At 43.5% G+C, this 24,263-nt stretch overlaps 1 protein-coding gene across 2 annotated transcripts in view; it reads left to right on the forward strand.

The window, feature by feature from the left end:
• Window positions 1-8,651: 8,651 nt before the first annotated feature.
• Window positions 8,652-24,263, forward strand: part of LOC142874931 (vomeronasal type-1 receptor 51) — a 39,005-nt gene continuing 23,393 nt past the window's right edge. The window contains exons 1-2 of one of the 2 annotated variants that reach the window (XM_076009586.1): window positions 8,652-8,843; window positions 9,373-18,564. In XM_076009586.1, the coding sequence (XP_075865701.1) occupies window positions 17,080-17,940 (861 nt within the window). In that variant the 5' untranslated portion in view covers window positions 8,652-8,843; window positions 9,373-17,079 and the 3' untranslated portion in view covers window positions 17,941-18,564. Of the gene's footprint in view, window positions 8,844-9,372; window positions 18,565-24,263 lie in introns of those variants that run through there. The other variant, XM_076009585.1, reaches the window with a different exon arrangement.

A 24,263-nucleotide genomic window follows, 5' to 3' on the forward strand; every position in this document is an offset into this window, starting at 1 on the left:
ATCAGGGTGAGCTGGAGACTCCCAACCCACCAGGCTGGTGATCAGGACAAGGAGCTCACAGGGGAAGTTTGCAGCCCAGCTGTTCCTCACCTGCTGTTTTCCAGGAATTAGGAGTTCAGTTTCCCTGTGGGCTCCCCTTTCCAGCAGTCCCAAGACGAGGGCCGTCCTGACTCCAAAGGTGACATGACAATCGCGGCCTTGGGGGAGAGGAGCTGGTGGCGCCCCTTCCTCATAACCATGTCTTGGCCCGTCTCAGGCACAGACTCCCGCGGCAGACTCACCTGGGTGAGTGTCTGTCTCTCTGCTTCAGTAGCAGTGAGAGCTCAAGACCTGGGGGAGGACGGGGGGGAGGAGGCAGGATTGTCTCAGTGAAGAGCTGGAAGAGTCTCTCCTTGTAATTTCAGTCACATCTCCATGAATTGTGACTGAATCTAATAGACATTTCCAAATGAAAGATCAGCTTTATAGATCTAACAAGGCCATTAAATTACAGAATTTTTAAAGAACTTTCATAGTTTTGTGATGTACTTGAACTGGAATTGTGTTTGAACCTCTTATTTACTAATTTTTACCAGTTGAACTTGCTGCATTTAATTATGTGAAAATTTACCTTTTGTAATGCAGGAAAACTGAACAGATTCAAAGTGACTTACTCATACTTCTTTTTCTTTTAGGTTTAAAGACACCTTACTATACTTATAATATTGGATAAGTGCTTAAAATTATAATATCATAAAAGTAGATGATTTTGCCATTTTGTATTATTTATATTTTATGAGTGTAACAGAAAGATTTTATTTTGTTTTATTCTGTCACAGTGAAATTTTGGGGAGGTTACCAAGAAGCTGTGTACAAATATCACCTTCTGCTATTTATCAAATCTTGGTAGAGTTAATGAATATTTCACATGAAGTAATCTGATAAATTTATGCATGCTTTAAATACTTTCATAAAATAAACTCAGTGTCAGTATTTTATGTCTTTGAAGTAAATTAAATTCTTATACCATTTTTGTATATGGGTTTAGATAAGATTGTTTAGTAATGAGAGAATAATCATTTTTACGTTGTTTTTTTTTCCTATTATCATTCTCTTTATTCTAAAACAGATTAATTACAGATAATTACAGATACATTTTTACTTTTTAAAGACATGGCATCCAATTATTAAAAATATCCTTTAAATTTTTGTTTCTGTTGTTCCCTCTGAAAATTTCAAATTGTAGTTTCTTAAAACTTATATTTACATATTTTAATTTTGGCATTTAGATTCATAAGCAATTTGAGTTCAGTACAAAGATATGAATAGTATATTTTAGCATATACTTTTATGAAGGTAAGGCAGAGAGAATGGAATAAGAAAAGATGAAACAGAAAAAAAAAATAGGTATTTTTCACTTGTGGCACATGAGGATATCAAACCCTGAAGAAACTTGAATGCCAGAAAACCTGTATGTCTCTAAATATCGTAAACATTTAACTTTGTTTGATCCTAAAGCCTCTAGATTTCATATATTCACGGAGGCAAATGTCAGTGGGGACAGAGCACAAATGATCCTAATCTGGATGTGTGAGAACAGAGAACTCTTTCCTCTAAATTCCAAATCGGATTTTTCTCTCCAAATGCAATGTTTGGCACAGTTGAATGAATCTCCTTGCCACGTTACTGTGATGCACAGGAACATGATGGAAAAAAGAAAAAGAAAACAAAACACACAAAGAAAACAAAACAAAGAAATAGAAAACCCCAAAAAATAAAAAGGGAGTGTTATATTTTGCTGATATCTTGTAGGCTATGGTGGTCAGAAAGAAACACAGTACCTATAGGAGGAATTTTAGGATTTCTCCAAATGTCTACACAGGACTCTTTATCAAGCCCTTCCGGTGTTTCTATGTCCCCATACCTGTGATGACACTGTCCCTGCCTCGGCTTTTCTGCAGGGAGCTGAGGGTTGGAGGCCCTGAGCAGTGTGGAGTCAGCAGGGTTGGGCTTCCGGCCTCACCCAGGCTAAGTTCAGCAGCCGGAGAGTAGAGAATGGATCGCTGCTACCCAGTGGGGTCTGATGCTCATCCTACTTACTATTTTGGTAGTCGTACATTGCACAAAGTTTTTTTACAGAGCTATTTTGGTGAAAAAGCTGATCTCTTTTCTTAGGGTTGTCAGCTGTGTTTCTCATGTTGGCAACCACTGCCACTAAACCAGCAGACTCCCTCGCCTTGTCACCTGCAGTTTTCATAGTCACCTTTTGCAGGGTGTGTCTGGTCATAGGATTGACAGTGCTGTTTACAGAGGGTGATGAAATTGATGGAGAAAAGGGCTCCTTAAATTAAGACAACAAACACAGGATTTGCATTACATGGATTATGTTCCTAAATCTGCATGAAGCAAAGTGCAATGGTCTGTCTTCAAATAAAAACATGTGGATGTCACACAACTCTAAAATTTCTTATTAAAAAGATAAAGACAAAAATTTTTACCAAGCTTCACATTATGCAGAACAGTATGTTCATATGTGAAATAGTACTTATGTTCTTATAAAAGTCTTCATTTCAGTTCAATCTTTGTTTTTACCTCAGCTGTGTGACCTAAATCCAGACTTTATGATCAGTCAGTCTCTTGGTCCTGTTGAATTTAATGCCAGTATTTTCTCCTCCCTTACCTATGACTGTGTCGTTGTGTCTATACCTTGGGCTGTGACAGTGAGGACAGTGTAAGGTGAGAGGCAGTGCAGTGAGGCTGCACTTTCTCTGCACCATCTGGTCACTGGCTTCACCCTCAGCCCCAGCAGATCTCTGGTTGCCACTTCTCACAGCGAGTGCTGAGATGTAAATTCTAATTACTAAACTATTAATGTATCAGTGAGGGCCCACTTCTCTTTGGCACTCTGACCCATCTGTAGGTGACCCCTGTGGATTTGCTTCTATTCTCTTGCTCCCAGGATGGCACCGTACCATTGTCAATCCCAGGATTCTTCCATGGTGGGGATTTCAGATTCATGAAGTAAAAATACAGCGCACAGGGCAAAGATTATAATTTGAATCATCAACAAATGCCTTTTCTTGGAGAAGATGTACCTTAGTACCAAATGTCATTTGTTTTATGCTGGCAGTCGAGACAACTTTTGAAAAGTTTTAGTACAGATGATTATACCTCACCTATCAACACAAATGCATGGCAGAGAGTAAGGCATCACTTGACAGCCCAGAAGATCTGTTCTTTTTCAGTATGTGGTGGCCATTTACAGGGTGAGCGGCATAGACTTGGGGGAGAGAGCCAGATATCCCATGCTGTAAAGGAAGAAAATATTAAAATTATTCTCTCTCACATTGTATAAAATTATTTGTCATTTTGGTTCTGACTTATAAAACATGTCGTCTATGAATAACATTTCTCCGATATACAGTTAATACATAATTCTTTATATACTAGTAGTCCACGCACAAATACTGTTTTACATCCACAGGGCAGTGATGCTGAATTCGCAGGTGTATGTTGGTGGTGACTATCGTTTGTTCAGTTGGTTCTGGAGGTTGAGACACATGTGCCATTTTGCTAGTTTCAGCTTTTGGAGAAAGGGTAGCAACTATTAAATCAAGTGAGCAATCTCTCCTTTATAAACTCCTACATATCATGAGTCTTGGAGCAGTGTTCTGCTTCAGTTACGGACATCGAGTCTGAGCCAATAAAACAAACCATCAGCGTTTCTGCCTTGTCATACACATTCACATTTCCGGGCTGCTATGGTTAGAAGTGTCCTTGGAAACATGATGCAACACTCTTCCATGTCCATCCCAGAGGAATCTGACTGATGCTGGTTGTTTCCCACTTTTTCCTCTCATACACTTGAAGTCTTCTGGGCTGTGTATTCAGCTAATTTTATAAAGTAATGATGCCTGCAACCAGGACAAATATCATGAGATAATACTTGCAAAATTATCTAGTGAAATTTTATGAAGTGTTATGATTTTGGTGATATCCTGATAAAAATTTGAAGGAAAGTATCTAATATTGAAAACCTAAATACTTTTCTGGCATGGGAGGCTGCCTGTACAAGAAGTAAAGTTTCAATGAAAGGATGACTATGTGATTATTCTCATCTGTAATTTCAGAATATTATGGGAGCACAAACACTTTGGTTACATATTATGTGACTATTCTGATGCACCTCTATGGATGTCATATAATGGATAAATGTAGTTCTTGTTCTGATAATTGAGAGCTGGATTTTACCAATCCACTCCTAAGATGAAGTGAGTCTACATGTGATATCTCTGCATTGGAAACTGAATGAAGAGAGGGACATCTTGAGGAAATACCATTAAAAGGACTTGTGGTAAGTGAACTAATGTCTCCCCTCAACAATACATCCTAACTCTCCAGTAACTGGGAATATGTTAGATCTTATGGAAAAGAGAAATGAGATTGCAAATAAAATCCACCTTGGTAATAATCTTCTTATACAAAAGAGGAAGATCTTCTGAATTATCATGGGGGAGGGGACAAGCATAGAGTTCCATAGAAATGAAGGAGAGATGAAAATAGAAGTTGTGAAGGTTATATCCTGTAAGATGCAACTGGAATTATTGCTGAATTTATTGTTTGAGTCTTTTCTCATCAGCATAAAATTTCATTCAGTTAAGCTTTATAAATAATATTGAGTAGTCTTACTTGCTCATCAGTCTTCAGGGTCTAAATGTTAAATGACAGAATACGGAAGAATAAAGAAATATTTTCTATACAGGGACCCAAGTGAGATAGAGGGACACATAGTTGGCACTATATTGAGGCAAAATTGGACATGTTGGTGGGATATGTATATAATATATACATGATATATAAATTATATAAACATACACACATGTGTGTGTTATTTTGTATGGAAAATATTACTAAGGCTACATTATCAATAATTTATATGTGACAACCAGGTCTATTAAAAACTCAGGGTTATTAAAACCCCTGAAATTTTTTCATGACATAGAAACTTACAATAAAATAATAATAATAATAATTAGGTGAAGTAAAAATAATAGTAATGTGTAAATATACTACTGAATAAAAACAAATTAATGATATATGTTACTTTTTTCCAGATATGAAAAATATTTTCATGGTGACATTAAAACAATCACTTTTCACTTATGTTAGCATTAAAAAATGCCCTTTTTTTGGCAAGCTGGTATTGGTCTCACAGCCAATACCTTCCTCCTCTTCTCCCGCATCCTCACCCTCTTTCTGGGTCACAGGCCAAAGCCCCACGACCTGCTCACCGGTAACTTGGCCCTCGTCCACATACTGATGCTGCTCACCATGCTGTTTTTCTCTTCAGGCCCGTTTGAGTCACTGCGTTTGCAGAATGACGTCAAGTGTAAGGCTCTGTTCTACGTGACCAGGGTGATGAGGGGCCTCTCCATCTGCACCACCTGCCTCCTGAGCATGCTCCAGGCCGTCACCATCAGCCCCAGCTCCTCCTGGTTGGGCCGGTTCAAACAGAAATCCAGACGCTACGTCATCCATTCCTTACTCTTTTTATGGATTCTCAACTTGTCCTTCAGTAGTAACCTGCTCTTCATTACCGTGGCTGCTTCTAATGTGACCCAGACCCAAGTGCTGAGCTTTGGTAACTACTGCTCACTTTCCTCTGCAAGGTACCTCAGGTGGAGCCTGGTTTTCATGCTGATACAAGTGAGAGACGTCTCCTTTGTAGGCGGCATGCTGTTCTCGAGTGTGTACATGGTGACTCTCTTGTTCAGGCATCAGAGGCGATCCCAGCACCTGCACAACATGTCCCTCTCCCCGAGCATCTCCCCAGAGAAAAGGGCCACCCAGATCATCCTGCTCCTGGTCAGTTTCTATGTGATCATGTACTGGGTGGACCTGGTCATCTCCTTCTGCACGATTGTGTTGCTAGTTTATGGTCCCATCATGCTGGGTGTCCAGAGGCTGGTGGTCAATGCCTATCCCACAGTGAGTCCTTTGGTGATAATCATTTTTGATAAAAGGATAATCAGTACTCTGCAAAATATGCAACAAAAAATTCATAGATTTTTAACAAAATAATAAATTAATTCTCTGAGAAATGGGTTTTTCTGACATTAATTAAACTATTAAAGTAACAGAGAATTTGTTATTTGAGTTACATAACACGTGTAAAATTGCACTTGTATAGCTAAATACTTTGAAACTGATGCCGGCGAAGACTTTGTGGTTTCTTTAGTGTAGTTTCTACCATGACTTTGTGTTCTATGTTTTACAAGTGTGTTGATTTTCCTTTTGATTCTCTGTTCTTCATATAAGAAAACTTTCTATCTTTTTGAGGTGTATACTTAAGAAACTTTTATTGGTTATAAAATCTATCCATGTTTTACTTTATATTTATTTCTTCTTTACTTCTGAAAGTATTTTTGAGTACCCTTATCTGTTAAAGATATTCTACCTAAGTATCCAGTTACACGTTGAACAATAATTTCTTTCAGCACTTTTTGTTTAGTTCTGTTTTCTGTCTCTACACAAGCTGTGCAGATTTTGCTTTCGCCCTTCTTGCTTCTCTTTGTCCTGCCTCACAGATTTTTATTCTTTATTCTCTTTGGTGTTATGCAGTTTGACTGTTACTGGATTATTTATATTGTTTTGAAACAGTGCTATTATAGTTTTATGGATATATGTCTGGGTTTCAATTTGAGAAGTTAGTAAATCATTTATTTTATTATTGTAATCATTGTTCTTTGTACTTTAGTGGCACAATTAAATTATTTTCTCTTCTCATTCTATTTTTATAGATGTATAATTAAATTCACATTTTCATTAGTGTTATTAGAGGATTTTCATCCTTGTCATTCTATCACACTAATCCTGTTCTGAGCACTTCTAATTTAATTTTTAAACCAAATATAGTACTTTTAATTAATTTATTTTTGTTGTTTAATTCCTACTTCATTTGTTAACAAATATGCTTATTCTCTTTATAATTTCTTATTTTTTAAATATCATTTTGATTTTCTATTTTTTCTTATTGACTTTACTGAAACAGTTTTTGTTTTTGTTTTTTTTGAGACAGAGTGTCACTGTTTTGCGTGGGCTAGAGTGCCATAGCATCAGCCTAGCTCACAGCAACTCCAACTCCTAGGCTCAAGCTATCCTTTTGCCTCAGCCTCCCGAATAGCTGGAACTACAGGCATGCCACACTGTACTCAGCTAATATATGTATATATATATATATGTGTATATATATATATGTGTGTATATATATATATATTTCTGTTGTCCAGATAATTTCTATTTTTTTTTAGTATAGTCAGGGTCTCGCTCTTGCTCAGACTGGTTTCAAACTCCTGAGCTCCAACAATCCTTGTGCCTGGGCCTCCCAGAGTGCTAGGATTACTTGCATGAGCCACCACTCCCTGCCTTTGTGATTTTTTAAAAGATAAAATGTGAGCATTCAAAAAGAATTTGTGTTCATTGGAAAATTTAAAATTATACTTGATGCCTTTTCTTTCTTTTCTCCTATAAGGCGTAATTGTGGTACATTCTTGAGAAAGAGTAAACTGAGCCTAGAAATTGGTCATCTGAAGTTGTCTCCCTCATCCTTTCCGTAGTTCACCCTAATTATTGAGTACATCCTCTTCTACATGTGAAAATGCTTAGACAAAGGTTCCCATGATGCAGTCCCGAACCTTATGAAGGTAATTATCCAGCTTAAATTACTGATTCCTTTAAAAAGCGTATTGTACACGCGGTCCCTTATTATTGGAGAGATACAGTCCTGAGAGCATCATCCGATCCTGGATGAGCAGCCCACAGGCGGCGATAACGGCACTCTAAGGGCTCACAGGTGGTGAGAACAGCACAGTGTGATACTGTAATAACAACACCCCTTGACTGTAATAATACGTTACAAATTTATTGTGCTTTAGCTTTAATGGAAAAAAACAACATAAAAACAAACTCATAAAAAAAGTTTAGACAGGAGATCTGAGAAATTTCAAAGAAGAATATTAAAGGTTGACACTCACCTACTGTGGCCTCAACACTAGGTGGGTAGGAATGTCACACCTGTTTGGATCTTCTGACGGAATCAGTAATGCCCTTTCATTTCAATATGAATCCACCATCCTGCTTAGCAGTGAGTGCTGCTTTCCCTGGACTCCTTCACACGTTCCCTCATCCCACTCACTCTTCCTAACTGTTCCCATAGTTGAGCAACTGGAGCCTGATACGTGGCCAGTGAAGGGTGGAGTCCGGCCTCTCTCCAAGTGCTCGACCGTTTCCACTTTTGTTTCCGTCACACTCACCTTCCCTTCGCCGCCGGCTCTCCCGGACGCGCCGCGCACTTCCGCCTGGGAGGCCTGGCTGTGAGGGGGGCGGGCTCACAGAGCCGGAAGGACGTCATCACGGACGTGACCCCGTGCGTGACCCCGCCCCACCGAGCCCAGGGCGCCAGGCCCGGAGCCCAGAGGCCCAGAGCCCCGCACTGGCCGTGGGCCGCGCCCGCTGGGCGGTGCGGGACGTGCGGTGTCCGCGGGTGGAACCGCTGGCCGCGGTCCCAGGCGGCGCGGGGTCGGCCTGTGTCCCGGCCCTCCGGAGGCCGCGGCAGGAGCAGGGCTGGCTCTGCGGCCGAGACCGCGGGCCTGTGTGAGGCCGCCGCACCCTCCGGGGTGACAGGGTGACTCCGTCATGAAAGAGCAGAACAACGACACGCACCCCACAGCAACTGCGGGAAGTGGCTCTGCGTGTTTCCACGGCGAAGACTAGCTTGCATTTCTATTGTTTTACTTAAAACCCGGTAGGGATTATTTATTGATAGTGTGCGGTGTGCCTATGATTCCGTCAGCAAACTTGAGCATGTGAGTAGATTCCGTCAGTGTCACTAGTCCTTTCGTTTGTTTCTGATTTAAGGCTAATTTTAAAGTCTATTTGAAATGACTAACGTAACTTCAGTAAAATTTCAATAAGAGGAGGTGAATGTTCATTTTTAGGGGGAACTGATACCTGGCTAAATATTTGTACCCTTGTGATGGTTTCTAAGTCAGTTATTATATTCGATTTCAATTTCAGTAATATGAAAATCGATTTAAAAATTCCCTTTATTCCTTGGAATAATAAAGGAGATTAGGCGCGGTGGTGGTATACCAATATTTAGAATTCTTAAATGTTCTAATGTTTTCAGTTGATGCCCATACTTAAAACATTTATGTCATAGCAATTCTGTCATTTTAAAATACCATTCTTTACCCTGGAAAGAAGCAATGCACTTATCTTAACCTTAATTAGCAGGGTGGATAGCCAATAAAACACTCTTTGAAGATTACATTTTCATGAAGTAGACAAAGAATACAAAAATAAAGTCCCTTAATTTTTCCTCCACCTTTACAGATCTTACTGGAGGAGTGTTCAGAAATTAAAATTTGTGTTTGTTAAGACTTCATGACCAGACATGGTGGCCCTCGCTTGTAATCCTAGCACTCTTGGAGGCCGAAGCAGAAGGACTGCTGGAAGTCAGGAGTTCGAGAGGAGCCAGAGCAAGAACGTAACCACGTCTCTATTAAAATTAGTAATAAATTAGCTGGAAAACTAAAAAAATATACAACTAATTAATGGGGCATGGTGGGCCTTGCCTGTTACTCGGCTACTCAGAGGCTGAGGCAGGAGGATCACTTGAGCTCAGCAGTTGGAGGTTTCTGTGAGCTAGGCTGATGCCACAGCACTCTAGCCCAGGCAACACACTGAGACTTTTCCTCAAAAAAAAAAAAAAAAATAGCAGAAAAAAGCCTTGATGCTGTTGTGGGTTTTTTTTTTTTTTTTTTTTCAAGTACAAAGCAGAGGTCTGTTGTGGGTTTTAAGAAGTCATATAGGTGATGTAAAATGTATGGAAACCATGGCAGTTGACATTTCTTCATCTCTCACTAAGCTATCTGACATAATTTGCAGAACATAGTTAGATATTATATTCAAAATAATAATAATCACACTTCAGATGTCCTTTATCAAACTTTATTCGGGTAGTACTTTTTAAAAAAATAGTAATTTTCTCACTATAGTTTACTAAAGCTGTTGATTATGAAAAACAACAACAAAAATGCCTTTTTCTGTTGCTATTATTTAATTTTATTTTCTCTATTTTAGCTTAGAAAATGGCCTTCTGTAAATAGATCATTAACAGGGACACTTAACTAATTGGGCTACTTAAACTGCTATGGAGGGGGAAAATGTGATGTGTTTTCCCAAATTGCTGGTTAAGATGCACTATAGCCAACAAACATGAAAAAATGCTCAACCTCTCTAATCATGAGGGAAATGCAAATCAAAACCACAATGAGATATCACTTAACTCCAGTGAGAATGGCCTTTATCAAAAAGTCTTCAAACAATAAATGCTGGCGTGGATGCGGAGAGAGAGGAACACTCCTACACTGCTGGTGGGACTGCAAACTAGTTCAACCTCTGTGGAAAGCAATTTGGAGATACCTTAAAACGATACAAGTGGATCTACCATTTGATCCAGCAATCCCATTGCTGGGCATCTACCCAAAAGATCCATTGACACTCTACAAAAAAGACACCTGCACTCAAATGTTTATAGCAGCATAATTGATAATTGCAAGGCTGTGGAAACAGCCCAAGTGCCCATCAATCCAAGAATGGATTAATAAAATGTGGTACATGTATACCATGGAGTAATATTCAGCTGTAAGGAACAACAGTGATATAGCACATCTTATATTTTCCTGGTTAGAGCTGGAACCCATACTACTAGGTGAAGTATCCCAAGAATGGAAAAACAAGCACCACATATACTCATCAGCAAACTGCTATTAACTGAGCAGCACATAAGTGGACACATAGGAGCTACAGTAATAGGGTATTGGGCAGGGGGAGAGGGGAGGAGGCGGGTATATACATACATAATGAGGAGGATGTGCACCATCTGGTGGATGGTCATGCTGGAAACTCAGACTTGTGGAGGAAAGAATATTTATTGAAACCTTAAAATTTGCACCCCCATAATATGCAGAAATAAAACAAAAAGTTAAAAAAAAATGTGCTTTCTAAAGCCTCACTCTGGCTGGAGTTGTTTTGTACAAATCATGCACAGCCTGCCTGAGCCACCAGCCTTGCTCAGAGAATCACAACCAAGAATGTGGGCAAAGTCAGAGCAGTGGAAGTGGATACTTTTCTTTTTTATCTTGAGAGCTTAATCCAAATTGGTATTTTATAGGTGGATTTCCAAGATTTCAGTACGGAGAAATAAAGTAAATGGAAACTAAATCAGTTTTTTACATCAGGAATACTCCAGAGCACATATAAGCAAAGCAGGTGACATCATTTGCATAAGAAAGAGTACACCATCGAAACACCCTTTTGTGTTTGATTTTATGTTTTCACATAAAACAACCCATAAACGCTAAGGTTAAATTTTGTATTAAGTTGTAGCTTTTTGATTGAGATACATGATATTTGATAGTGTGATTTGTCAGGGGAGGGACTATGATGTGATGGTTCTGTATGTACCTTTTAATCTTCATGTAGCTGGGTCTAAATAAAATGTTTTAAAGGTTATCAGAAATGCATTATAATTTAAAACATATACACTTAGGATTGGGGAAAATGCAGCTATAATAGGCAAAAAATAGTGACCGCTATAGAAAGCATCCCGATGTAGTCTGTTGGGCACCTGTGATTGACAAGGTGCAGACGAGAGTCCACAGTGATGGCTGACGGCTACGTACCTGTCCTCGTGGTTGCTGAGTGGCTGTTCTATATTTTGTGTATGAGAAATTTTCTAGAAACTATCTCTACTAACAGTAAGGATTCTAAATTAAGTGTCATTTCTAGGTCACATGGTTTCTTCTTTGGAAACTTTACCTTTAGAAATTCACTTAAGCCATGAGGCCTGAGAAAAGGGAAAAAAGGAAATATGTAACATGGTTCTTGTGGCCTCTGACCACCAATACACGTGTTTTCCTCTTGTTGATGACAGAGTGATAATTCACTGTTTCCTGCATTAGTCCTTTAAAGCATGCAAAGACAAGAAAGAAAAAAGTTCTATTTGCAAACCGAAAATACAGTAAGCCTTAATATTTTCCTATGTCAGTAACATTACTGGTGTTCTTCATTTTCCCCACGGACTTTCTGTTACTATCTAGAGTCCTTTCCTTTCAGGCTCAGGAACATCATTTAGCATTTCCTGTAGGACAGATGCACTGTCAAGAAATACCATAAAATCTGTTTATCTGAAAATATCAAAATTGCCTCTTGATTTTTTTCAATATTTTATTTTTATGGCAGTTTATTTTATAGTAAACCTGAAAGGAAAGCAAAGAGTTTCCATACACACCCCAGCTCTGTATACTAGAGCACCCCATCCTCACCACCTTCCTTCTAATAAACTGTCACACCAGGGTAGTACAATTTTTTACAATTGATGAACCTGCACAGACACATCACAATCACACAAAGCCTAGTTGACATTAGGGTTCACACCCAATGCTGTGCATTCTCTGTGAATCGACAGTGTCAAACGGGAGGTTGCTGAATTTACTGAGTTCTAAATAGATTCTAGTTATCAACCCTTCAATGGATGTGTAGCTTTCGAAAATTTTGTTCCATTCTGTGGTTGTCTGTTTCCTCTCGTGACTGTTTCTTTGGCTGTGCAGAAGCTTCTAATTTGATCAGGTCCCATTTATTTATTTTTGTTGATGCAGTGATTGCCTTGGGAGTCTTCTTCATAAATTCTTTGCCTAGACCAATGTCTAGAAGAGTATTTCCAACATTTTCCTCTAGAATTCTAATAGTTTCATACCTTAGGTTTAAGTCTGTTTCCCAGCATGAGTTGATTTTTGTGAGAGGTGAAAGGTGTGGATCCTGTTTCAGTATAATACATGTGGCTATCTAGGTTTTCCAACACCATTTATCGAATAAGAATTTTTTCCCCAGTGTATGTTTTTGTCTGCTTTGTTGAAGATTAGATTGCTATGTGAGGCTGGTTTTATATCTGGGTTGTCCGTTCTGTTCCACAGGTCCCTATTCTTGTGCCAATCACGAGCTGATTTATTACTACAACTTGTAGTATAGTTTGGAATCTGACAAATTGATACCTCCCTTTTTTTTTTTATTGCCTAGAATTGCTTTTGCCATACAGGGTCTTCTCTGGTTCCATACAAAGTGTAAAAGTATTTTTTCTTTATCTGTGCAAAATGATGTTGGCATTCTAATAGGTATAGCATTGAATCTATAAATCACTTTGGGTAGTATAGACCTTTTAATAATGTTGATTCTGCCAACCCACAAGGATGGTATGGTTTTCCATCTATGTACGTCCTCTGCTATCATTCCTCAGTGTTTCATAGTTCTCCCTGTAGAGGTCTTTTACCTCCTTAGTTAAATATAGTTCTAGGTTCTTTGTTTTCTTTGTTGCTATTGTGAAGGGTATTGAGTCTTTGATTTTGCTCCCAATTTGACTGTTACTGGTGTATATGAATGCCACTGATTTGTGTGTATTGATTTTGTATCCTGAGACTTTACTGAATTCATTTCTGAATTCAAGGAGTCTTTTGGTTGAATTCTTGGGGTTTTCTAGGTATAATATCATATCATAAGCAAAGAGTGAGTGTTTGATCTCTTCTGTCCCCATTTGGATGCCTTTAATTTCACTTTCATGTCTGATTGCTATAGCCAGGACTTCCAGCATTATGTTGAATAGAAGTGGAGATAGTGGGCAACCTGGCCTTGTTCCAGTTCTACGTGTGAATGCTTTCAATTTTTCCCTATTCAGTGTGAATTTGCCTGCGGATTTGTCATATATAGTTTGTATCATTTTTAGGTAAGCCCCTTCTACGCCTAATTTGTTAAGTGTTCTTATCATAAAAGGGTGTTGAATTTTGTCAAATGCTTTTTCTGCATCTGTTTAAAGGCTCATATTGCCTTTGTTTTTGCTTCTGTTTATGTGGTGACTTACACTCATAGATTTGCATATGGTGAGCCATCCTTGCATCCCTGGGAAGAAGACGGCTTGGTTGTGATGGGATTATTTTCTTAAAGAGCACCTGGATTTGGTTAGCTAGGATTTTGTTGAGAATTTTTGCATCTATATTCATAAAAGTTATTGGTCTATAGTTTTCTTTCTTTGTTGTGTCCTTTTCTGGTTTTGGTTTCAAAGTGATGTTGGCTTCATAAAATGAATTGGGTAGGCTTCCATCCTTCTCAATGTTGTGGAATAATTTCTTCAGGATAGGCACCAGTTCTTCTTTGTAGGTGTGGTAAAATTCGGGTGTGAAACAATCCGGTCCAGGACTTTTCTTTTCAGGAAGGTTTCTAATTGCTGTTTCTATTTCACTATGTGATATTGGTCTGTTCAGGAGTTCTGTTTCTTACTGGTTGAGCCTAGGGAGGCTGTGTGTTTCTAAAAATGTTTCCGTTTCCTCCACATTTTCCAGTTTGTGTGCATAAAGGTATTTGTAGTATTCCTAGATTATATCGTGTACTTCCATGGCGTCAGTTGTAATGTCTCCTTTTTTGTTCCTGACGGAACTTATTAGAGATTTCTGTTTTTTGCTTTTCGTTAGTCTAGTCAAAGGTGTGTCAATATTGTCTCTTTTTCTGTAGAACCAATTGTTGTGTTATGAATCTTCTTTATAGTTTCCCTGTTGTCAATTTCATTTAGTTCTGATTTTATCTTATTAATTTTACTCCTTTTTCTGGGTTTGGATTTGTTCTGTTCTTCTTTTTCCAGCTCTTTGAGTCGATTCATTAGGTTTTCTATCTGTAATCTTTCTGACTTTTGGATATAGGAATTTATGGAAATAAACTTTCCTCCGAGGACTTCTTTAGCTGTGTCTCACAGAATTTGATAACTTGTGTCTCCATTGTCATTAAGTTCAAAGAATTTTTTGATTGATGCAGAAAATGTCGGGTGCCGGGACGTGGCCAATTGCCGCCTCACCGTAGTTCCGCATCTCCGGGGGCCAGTGCTGTGCGTGGCCAGTTAAAGGCATGCAGCTGGGACCGTGGCACCCAGCCGCCCTGGACCCCCACATCACCCAGCCTCCCCGGGACCCCAAGTGCCACCAGGACCCCGCATGCCGGAATGCCCCAGGCCCTTGTGCAGCGGCCTGTTTCCGGCCAGGCTGCTTGCGTGATCCTGATTGGGTAATTTTTGAATCCCCCTGTTTTCGATTGGATGTTAAAGCTTGTTGCTGATTGGATGTTAAAGCTTGTAGTTGATTGGACGCTTCTTGAGCCCTACCAAGGGTATAAAAGCAGGGGCAGAAGGGCACGAAGCGGGAGACCATCAGGAGAACATCGAGGGAACATCGGAAGACACAAAGAGAGCTGTAACACTAGGTGTGCTGAGTCTGCTGTAGAAGAATAAAGGCTGTTCTCCGACTCTTCGTGTGCTGCTCGGTTCTTTCCCCGGTCAAACGAATAAGAGCTGTAACAAGGGCTGCAACACTAGCTGTACACACTGCCGCAACATTTTGGTTCCCTGACCAGGAAAGCCGACCGAGCTGGCTCCTTGAAGTCACCGAATTGGTGAACGGGGCGGACGGTGGACGGCATCGGTGGAGATGGCTCCTTGAAGCCACCGCAATGGTGAACGGCGTGGACAGTGAGCTGCATCAGTGGAGATGGCTCCTTGAAGCCACCAGAACATCTAATGGTGCAGACGGCGTGGACGAGCGGACTGCACCCGGACAGTGGACAGCACTGAACAGCATCTCTCTCCTTCAGCACCAAGAGCTGTTGGCCAAGGGCAATAAGCTTGCCAAGGCCTTGCTGAGGGAGGGGAAGCAGGGACACTGACGCAGCCCACACTGCGACAGCCTCTCGGCAGGTGCTAGCCTCCATGGTGCTGTTGCCCAAGGGCAATAGCAGGAGGCTGAGCTGGTGGGTGCCGGGCTTAGCCAGCTGGAGCGGCAGACCAAGGCCAGGACGTCGGACAAGGTAGGGTCCCTGCGACCCGCCAGAGATCAGCCTATCAGCGGAAGAGGAGCCACATCGGCTCCTAGGGGGTAGGCCTGTCAGTGAGGCAGAATAGGAGCCCAATTGGCTCCTAGGGTTTGGCCCGTCTGTGGGATGGAAGAGGAGCCCCATCAGCTCCTAAGGACAGGGATCTCCCAGGGGAGAGAATGTGTAACCTCTGAGTGAATGTGAGTGGAGGGAGCAGTGACTGCGGTCATTGTGTCTGTAGCCCCACAGCTTCAGCTACGGGGTTTGAGTGGGTCCTAACCTGGGGTTCTATGGCGACGTTGGCATAACGGTGATTGCCAAGATGTGCCTAAGTTCCCTCAAGGGACACAGCTAGGCAGACACCTGAGAGCAGAAAAGGAGTGTTGTCGGGTGGCGTAGGGAATGGGAACGCTGGTTAGGAGCTAGAGCAGGGATCAGAGTCTGGGCAGGGACAAGGTTCAGAAAAGGAGTGTTGGGCGGTGTAGGGGACAGGAGTGCTGGATGAACATGGGAGGGTTCGAATCCAAGCCAACAGTTGCAAGGTGCATGCTGATAAGTTTCATGAGTTCGTTGTGGAGAGTGGTGACTGGGACTGCATCCGACACCCCACCACCATCGGCTTCTCCACTGCTGGCATCTCCACCACTCGTCTGCCGGTTGCAGTTTGCCCCGGCCTTCCAGATGCCTCTGTGTGAAATGCAAGGTCCACCGCAGGTTTGGGATGCCAGAACCCTCCAGCCGGGGCAACCTGCCCTGTATTATCAGCCTTTCTCCACCACCGATCTATTGAGTTGGAAACTCCATACGCTGTCCTACTTGGAGAAACCACAGGCCCTCATCGACCTCCTGGAGTCCATCTTCCAGATTCATCGTCCCACGTGGGAAGATTGCCGGCATCTCCTGCTGACTCTCTTCAATACCAAAGAACGGCATCGGATTATGACTGGAACTCGGAAGTGGCTGCAGGAACGGGCGCCAATGGGCACCCTGGATGTGGAACAGTGGGCATCGCCAGCGGTGCCTGAGACCAACCCAGAGTGGGATTTCAACGCACCAGGAGGACAAGCAGCACTGGAGCCGTACCGAGAGGCTCTTCTCCAAGGAGTGTGAGAAGGGGCCAAAAAGCCGACCAACATGAGCAAGGCTGCCTTCATTACCCAGAAGCCAGAGGAGTCACCGTATGACTTCCATGAGCGCCTCTGTGAGGCATGCCGGATATACACACCTATCAACCCGGAAGGCAGCCGAAAACCAGAGAATGGTGAATGCAGCATTTGTCGGGCAATTGGCCTCCGACATTCGGAGGAAGCTGCAGAAACTCGAAGGATTTGCAGCATGGGTATCATGCACTTAATGGAGTTGGCCCAGAAGGTGTACGTCAGCCGGGACCGGACTGCTCAGAGGGAGGAAGACCAGAGGATGAAGAAAAAGGCCGCCCTCCTGGCTGCTGCCCTCGGTAGATCCAACCCATCCAGGTGGCCCAGACCCCCACAAAAGGGGGGAACCAGAGGATGGGCACCTTTGGCAAGAGACCAGTGCGCCAATTGCAAAAGGTTTGGCCACTGGAAGAATGAATGCCCCCACAAGGGAAGTGGGATAGTGCGGCCTAGATCCCCACGAAAGGGGGGAACCAGATGGGTGCCCCTGGCAGGAGACCAGTGTGCGAATTGCAAAAGGTTTGGCCACTGGAAGAATGAATGCCCCCACAAGGGAAGTCGGATAGTGCGGCCTGGAACCCCACGAAAGGGGGGAACCAGAGGGCAGGTGCCCCTGGCAAGAGACCAGTGTGCCAATTGCAAAAGGTTTGGCCACTGGAAGAATGAATGTCCCCACAAGAGAAGTCACCTGTTGCAAAGGAGGGCCTTGTTCAGGACAACCCAACAGAAACCGGAAGCCCAAGAGCTAGTGGGGCTCGCTGGCATTGAGTCCGAGTTGGGCCAACCAGGTTCCTTCAGCCCTCGGGAACCCATAGTCAAGATGGAAGTAGGGGGCTAACAGATGACATTTGTGGACACTCAGTTGTGATAAGGCCACTGGAAGAATGAATGTCCCCACAAGAGAAGTCACCTGTTGCAAAGGAGGGCCTTGTTCAGGACAACCCAACAGAAACCGGAAGCCCAAGAGCTAGTGGGGCTCGCTGGCATTGAGTCCGAGTTTGGCCAACCAGGTTCCTTCAGCCCTCGGGAACCCACAGTCAAGATGGAAGTAGGGGGCTAACAGATGACATTTGTGGACACTCAGTTGTGATAAGGCACAAGGTCCTCCACATGCCAGACTGTCCGGTGCCTCTCTTGGGACGGGACTTGCTGAGCCAGTATGAGGCAGACGTCAACCAGAGGACCGAGGAGCTGGAGGAGGCCAAGAAGAAGCTGGCAGAGAAAGACAAGGAGCGCGATGACCTGAGGCGCAACCACCAGGGGGCAGTGGAGTCCCTGCAGGCCTCCCTGGGTGCTGAGACCCGGGCCCACAAGGAAGCACTAAGGCTCAAGAAAAAGATGGAAGGTGACCTCAGGGACCTGGAGCTGCAGCTGGGCCACGCTACCCAGCAGGCCACAGAGGCCCAGGCGGCCACATGGCTGCTGCAGGCCCAGCTGAAGGAGGAGCAGGCAGGGCGGGATGAGGAGCAGTGGCTGGCGGCTGAGCTCCGAGAGCAGGCGCAGGCCCTGGAGCGCTGGGCTGCGCTGTTGGCTTCTGAGCTGGAGGAGCTGCGGGCTGCGCTGAAGCAGGGTGAGCACAGCCGGCGGCTGGCGGAACAGGAACTGTTGGAGGCCACCGAGCGCCTCAACCTCCTGCATTCGCAGAACACAGGCCTCCTGTACCAGAAGAAGCAGCTTGGGGTGGATTTGGCCCACCTGAGTGGGGAGGCAGAGAAGGCCAAAAAGGCCATCACCGATGCCAGCATGATGGCTGAGGAACTGAAGAAAGAGCAGGACACAAGTGCACACCTGGGATGGAAGACACTGGAACAGATGGTGTGGGAGCTCCAGGCCCAACTTAAGGCTGAACAAGCTGCCCTCAGAGGTGAGAGGCAGGTACCTATGGGGGTCCTGGTGCAGACTGTGGGCCCTGGCAGAGGCCAGTGGCCTGGCTGTCCAAGCGGCTGGACTCGGTAGTGTTGGGATGGCTGCCTCGTTTGTTGGTCAAGAAGGCGGACTGGCGTGTTTGGGCAGGGTGTCCATGTGCAGACCTTGAGCCCTGCCACCTACCTACCTACCGGGCCAGGGCCCCCGGACCACGACTGTGCTGAGGCCATGGAGGAGGTCTGTGCAAGCCGGCCAGACTTGAGGATGGTCTGTTGCCAGCGCCTGACCTCGAGCTCTACACAGACAGCAGCAGCTACATCCAGGATGGCAAACGGTTGGCTGGCTACGCAGTCACCACAGGGAGCCAAGTCGACACGTCAGCCCCTCTGCCTCAGGAATGTCAGCCAGAGGGCAGAGTTATGGGCGCTCATCCAAGCCCTCAGGTATGCCCACGGCAAAAGGGCCAATGTATATACAGACTCCAAATATGCCTTCGACAAGGAAAGAGGGCTATTGACCGCAAGGGTAAATATTGGTTACCCCCACTGCGGTCAAAGTTATCATTCCCCAGTGAAGCGACCCAAGAAGATCCGGCTCAGACGCTCGTCTACAAGTTGGCCCTCAATATGGCTGGACTGTATGGGACCACTGGTGTGGACTGTCATGGGAATTGGACTTGGGGCCTTTGCCACAAGAGACTGGACTAACTTGCTTTGGTAATCCTTTTCTGGGTTCACATGGGGTGCCTCTGTGTTCTTGGTTGGGGCTCTCTGGGGAAGAATGTAAACGACTCAGGAATTGTAACTACCAAAGTCAAAGGGCTGTGGTAACCATGGGGCCCAATGTAGTTATCAGATTCATAGAGAGGTTGATGCCTCTGTGTATAAGGGCGTCAGAAGGGGGGAATGATGTGGAAAATGTCGACGCCGGGGATGTGGCCCATTGCCACCTCCCCATAGTTCCACATCTCCGGGGGCCAGTGCTGTGCGTGGCCGGTTAGAGGCACGCTGCTGGGGCCGGGCCCCGCTGCCCACAGCCGCCCCTGACGCCTGCGTGCCGCCGGGTCCCTGCGTGGTGGAATGCCCCAGGCCCACGTGCCGAGGCTTGTTTCCGGCCACGCTGCTTGCGTGATCCTGATTGGGTAATTTTTGAATCCCACTGTGTTTGGTTGGATGTTAAAGCTTGTTGCTGATTGGATGTTAAAGCTTGTAGTTGATTGGACGCTTCTTGAGCCCTACCACGGTTATAAAAGCAGGGGCAGAAGGGCAGGAAGAGGGGGAACATGGGAAGACACGAAGAGAGCTGTACACTAGGTGTGCTGAGTCTGCTGTAGAAGAATAAAGGCTGTTCTCTGATTCTTCGTGTGCCGCTCGGTTCTTTTCCCGGTCGATGGATAAGGGCTGTGCCACTAGCTGTGCGCACTGCCCCAACACCCCAGGTCTCCAGCCACGTCCTGGTGGATGTCGCTGGGACGTGTGAGCTGATTCCGGCCAGCAGCGGGCAGAGACTGGGAGGGCAGGAGGGAATACAGAGCTTGTCATTTTCCTGACAGGGAAGTGACATGCTCATGCCCCTACCTGGTGCAAGGCCTCCTCCCACCCTTGCCCGCTCACCTCACTTTAGGGAGCTGGCACCCCAGTGTGGGGTGGGACACAGCCCTGCAAGGCCAAGAGACGTGTGTTGATTGGGCTTCTTTGGTTTGTCTGGTTTGGAAAGTCCCCAGTCACACAGCCACGTGCTGGTGGCTGTTTGGGATTGGCCGAGGTTAAGCTTTATATTTGTCTAACATAATTATTTACCAGAATTGAATAAAGTTAAGTTTTGCTTATATTTGTAATATAAGCAAGATGAAGGCAATTTTAAGGCCTCGCTGACTTTGCTCCTGCCTTCTGCCCCCCATGGCAGTGCCCTGTGTCCCTGGAGGACGAGGCCCTGTAGCAGAGGTGGTGTCGTCCTTACTCTTTCAAAGCTGTTTGTCATCTAGTGTTGACCCTCACAGCCAGAGGTCACTGAGTGCACGTGTGAAGACCACCGGGAATCCCCTGCCCCGGTGGGGACACACTGAGAACTGGGAGGGGCATCTACTCCTGTTTGCATCAGGGTGAGCTGGAGACTCCCAACCCACCAGGCTGGTGATCAGGACAAGGAGCTCACAGGTGAAGTTTGCAGCCCAGCTGTTCCTCACCTGCTGTTTTCCAGGAATTAGGAGTTCAGTTTCCCCGTGGGCTCCCCTTTCCAGCAATCCCAAGGCGAGGGCCGTCCTGGCTCCACACATGACATGACAATTGCGGGCCTTGGGGGAGAGGAGCTGGTGGCGCCCCTTCCTCATAACCATGTCTTGGCCCGTCTCAGGCACAGACTCCCGCGGCAGACTCAGCTGGGTGAGTGCGTATCTCTCTGCTTCAGCAGCGGTGAGAGCTCAAGACCTGGGGGAGGAGGGAGGGGAGGAGGCAGGATTGTCTCAGTGAAGAGCTGGGAGAGTCTCTCCTCGTCATTTCAGTCACATCTCTATGAATTGTGACTAAATCTAGTAGACTTTTCCAAATGAAAGATCAGCTTTATAGATCTAACGAGGCCATTAAATTACAGAATTTTTAAAGAACTTTCATAGTTTTGTGATGTACTTGAACTGGAATTGTGTTTGAGCCTCTTATTTACTAATTTTTACCAGTTGAACTTGCTGCATTTAATTATGTGAAAATTTACCTTTTGTAATGCAGGAAAACTGAACAGATTCAAAGTGACTTACTTATACTTTTTCTTTTAGGTTTAAAGACACCTTACTATACTTATAATATTGGATAAGTGCTTAAAATTATAATATCATAAAAGTAGATGATTTTGCCATTTTGTATTATTTATATTTTATGAGTGTAACAGAAAGATTTTATTTTCTTTTATTCTGTCACAATGAAATTTTGGGGAGGTTACCAAGAAGCTGTATACAAATATCACCTTCTGCTATTTATCAAATCTTGGTAGAGTTAATGAATATCTCACATGAAGTAATCTGATAAATTTATGCATGCTTTAAATACTTCCATAAAACAAACTCAGTGTCAGTATTTTATGTCTTTGAAGTAAACTAAATTCTTATACCATTTTTGTATATGTGTTTAGATAAGATTGTGTATTAATGAGAGAATAATCATTTTTAAGTTTTAAAGACATGGCATCCAATTATTAAAAATATCCTTTAAATTTTCTATTTCTGTTGTTCCCTCTGAAAATTTCTAATTGTAATTTCTTAAAACTTATAATTACACATTTTAATTTTGGCATTTAGATTCACAAGCAATTTGAGTTCAGTACAAAGATATGAATAGTATATTTTAGCATATACTTTTATGAAGGTAAGGCAGAGAGAATGGAATAAGAAAAGATGAAACAGAAAAAAAATAATAGGTATTTTTCACTTGTGGCATGTGAGGACATCAAACCCTGAAGAAACTTGAATGCTAGAAAACCTGCATGTCTCTAAATATTGTAAACATTTTTTTTTAAGTTTGTTTGATCCTAAAGCCTCTGAATTTCATATATTTAGGGAGGCAAATGTCAGTGGGGACAGAGCACAAATGATCCTAATCTGGATGTGTGAGAACAGAGAACTCTTTCCTCTAAATTCCAAATCGGAATTTTCTCTCCAAATTCAATGTTGGCATAGTTGGTATGACTCTCCTTGCCACGTTACTGTGATGCACAGGAACATGATGGAAAAAAGAAAAAGAAAAGAAAACACACAAAGAAAACAAAACAAAAAAATAGAAAACCTCAAAAAACAAAAAGGGAGCGTTATATTTTGCTGATATCTTGTAGGCTATGGTGGTCAGAAAGAAACACAGTACCTATAGGAGGAATTTTAGGATTTCTCCAAATGTCTACATAGGACTCTTTATCAAGTCCTTCCGGAGTTTCCCTGTCTCCATCACCTGTGGTGACACTGTCCCTGCCTCGGCTTTTCTGCAGGGAGATGAGAGTTAAAGGCCCTGAGCAGTGTGGAGTCAGCAGGGTTGGGCATCCGGCCTCACCCAGGCTAAGTTCAGCAGCCAGAGTGTAGAGGATGGATCGCTGCTACCCAGTGGGGTCTGATGCTCATCCTGCTTAGTGTCTTGGTAGTCGTACATTGCACAAAGGTCTTTTTATGGAGCCATTTTGGTGAAAAAACTGATCTCGTTTCCTTGGGTTGTCAGCTGTGTTTCTCGTGTTGGCAACCACTGCCACTAAACCAGCAGACTCCCTCGCCTTGTCACCTGCAGTTTCCATAGTCACCTTTTGCTGGGTGTGTCTGGTCATAGGACTGGCAGTGCTGTTCACAGAGGGTGATAAAATTGATGGAGAAAATGACACCTTAAATTAAGTTAACAAAGACAGGATTTGAATTGTGTGGATTATATTCCTAAATCTGCATGAAGCAAAGAGCAAAGGTCTGTCTTCAAATAAAAGCGTGTGTATGTCACACAACTCTAAAATTAATTATTAAAAAGATAAAGACAAAAATTTTTACTAAGCTTCACATTATGCAGAACAATATGTTCATAAGTGAAATAGTACTTATGTTCTTATAAAAGTCTTCATTTCATCTTTGTCTTTAACTCAGCTGTGTGAACTAAATCCAGACTTCATGATCAGTCAGTCTCTCGGTCCTGTTGAGTTTAATGCCAGTAGTTTCTCCTCCCTTACCTATGGCTGTATTGTTGTGTCTATACCTTGGGCTGTGACAGTGAGGGCAGTGTAAGGTGAGAGCCAGTGCAGTGAGGCTGTACTTTCTCTGCACCATCTGGTCACTGGCTTCACCCTCGGCCCCAGCAGATCTCTGGCTGTCACTTCTCACAGTGAGTGCTGAGATGTAAATTCAAATTACTAAACTATTAATGAATCAGTGAGGGCCCACTTCTCTTTGGCACTCTGACCCATCTGTAGGTGACCCCTATGGATTTTCTTCTCTTCTCTTGCTCCCAGGATGGCATCGTGCCATTGTCAATCCCAGGATTCTTCCATGGTGGGTATTTCAGATTCATCAAGTAAAAATGCAGGACACAGGACCAAGATTATAATTTGAATCATCAACAAATGCCTTTTCTTGGAGAAGATGTGCGTTAGTACCAAATGTCATTTGTTTTATGCTGGCAGTCGAGACAACTTCTGAAAAGTTTTAGTACAGATAATTATACCTCTCCTATCAACACAAATGCATGGCAGAGAGTAAGGCATCACTTGACAGCCCAGAAGATCTGCTCTTTTCTAGTATGTGGTGGCCATTTACAGGGTGAGCGGCATAGACTTGGGGGAGAGAGC

Source organism: Microcebus murinus, chromosome 13, assembly GCF_040939455.1.
Source record: "Microcebus murinus isolate Inina chromosome 13, M.murinus_Inina_mat1.0, whole genome shotgun sequence".
NCBI lineage: Eukaryota > Metazoa > Chordata > Mammalia > Primates > Cheirogaleidae > Microcebus > Microcebus murinus.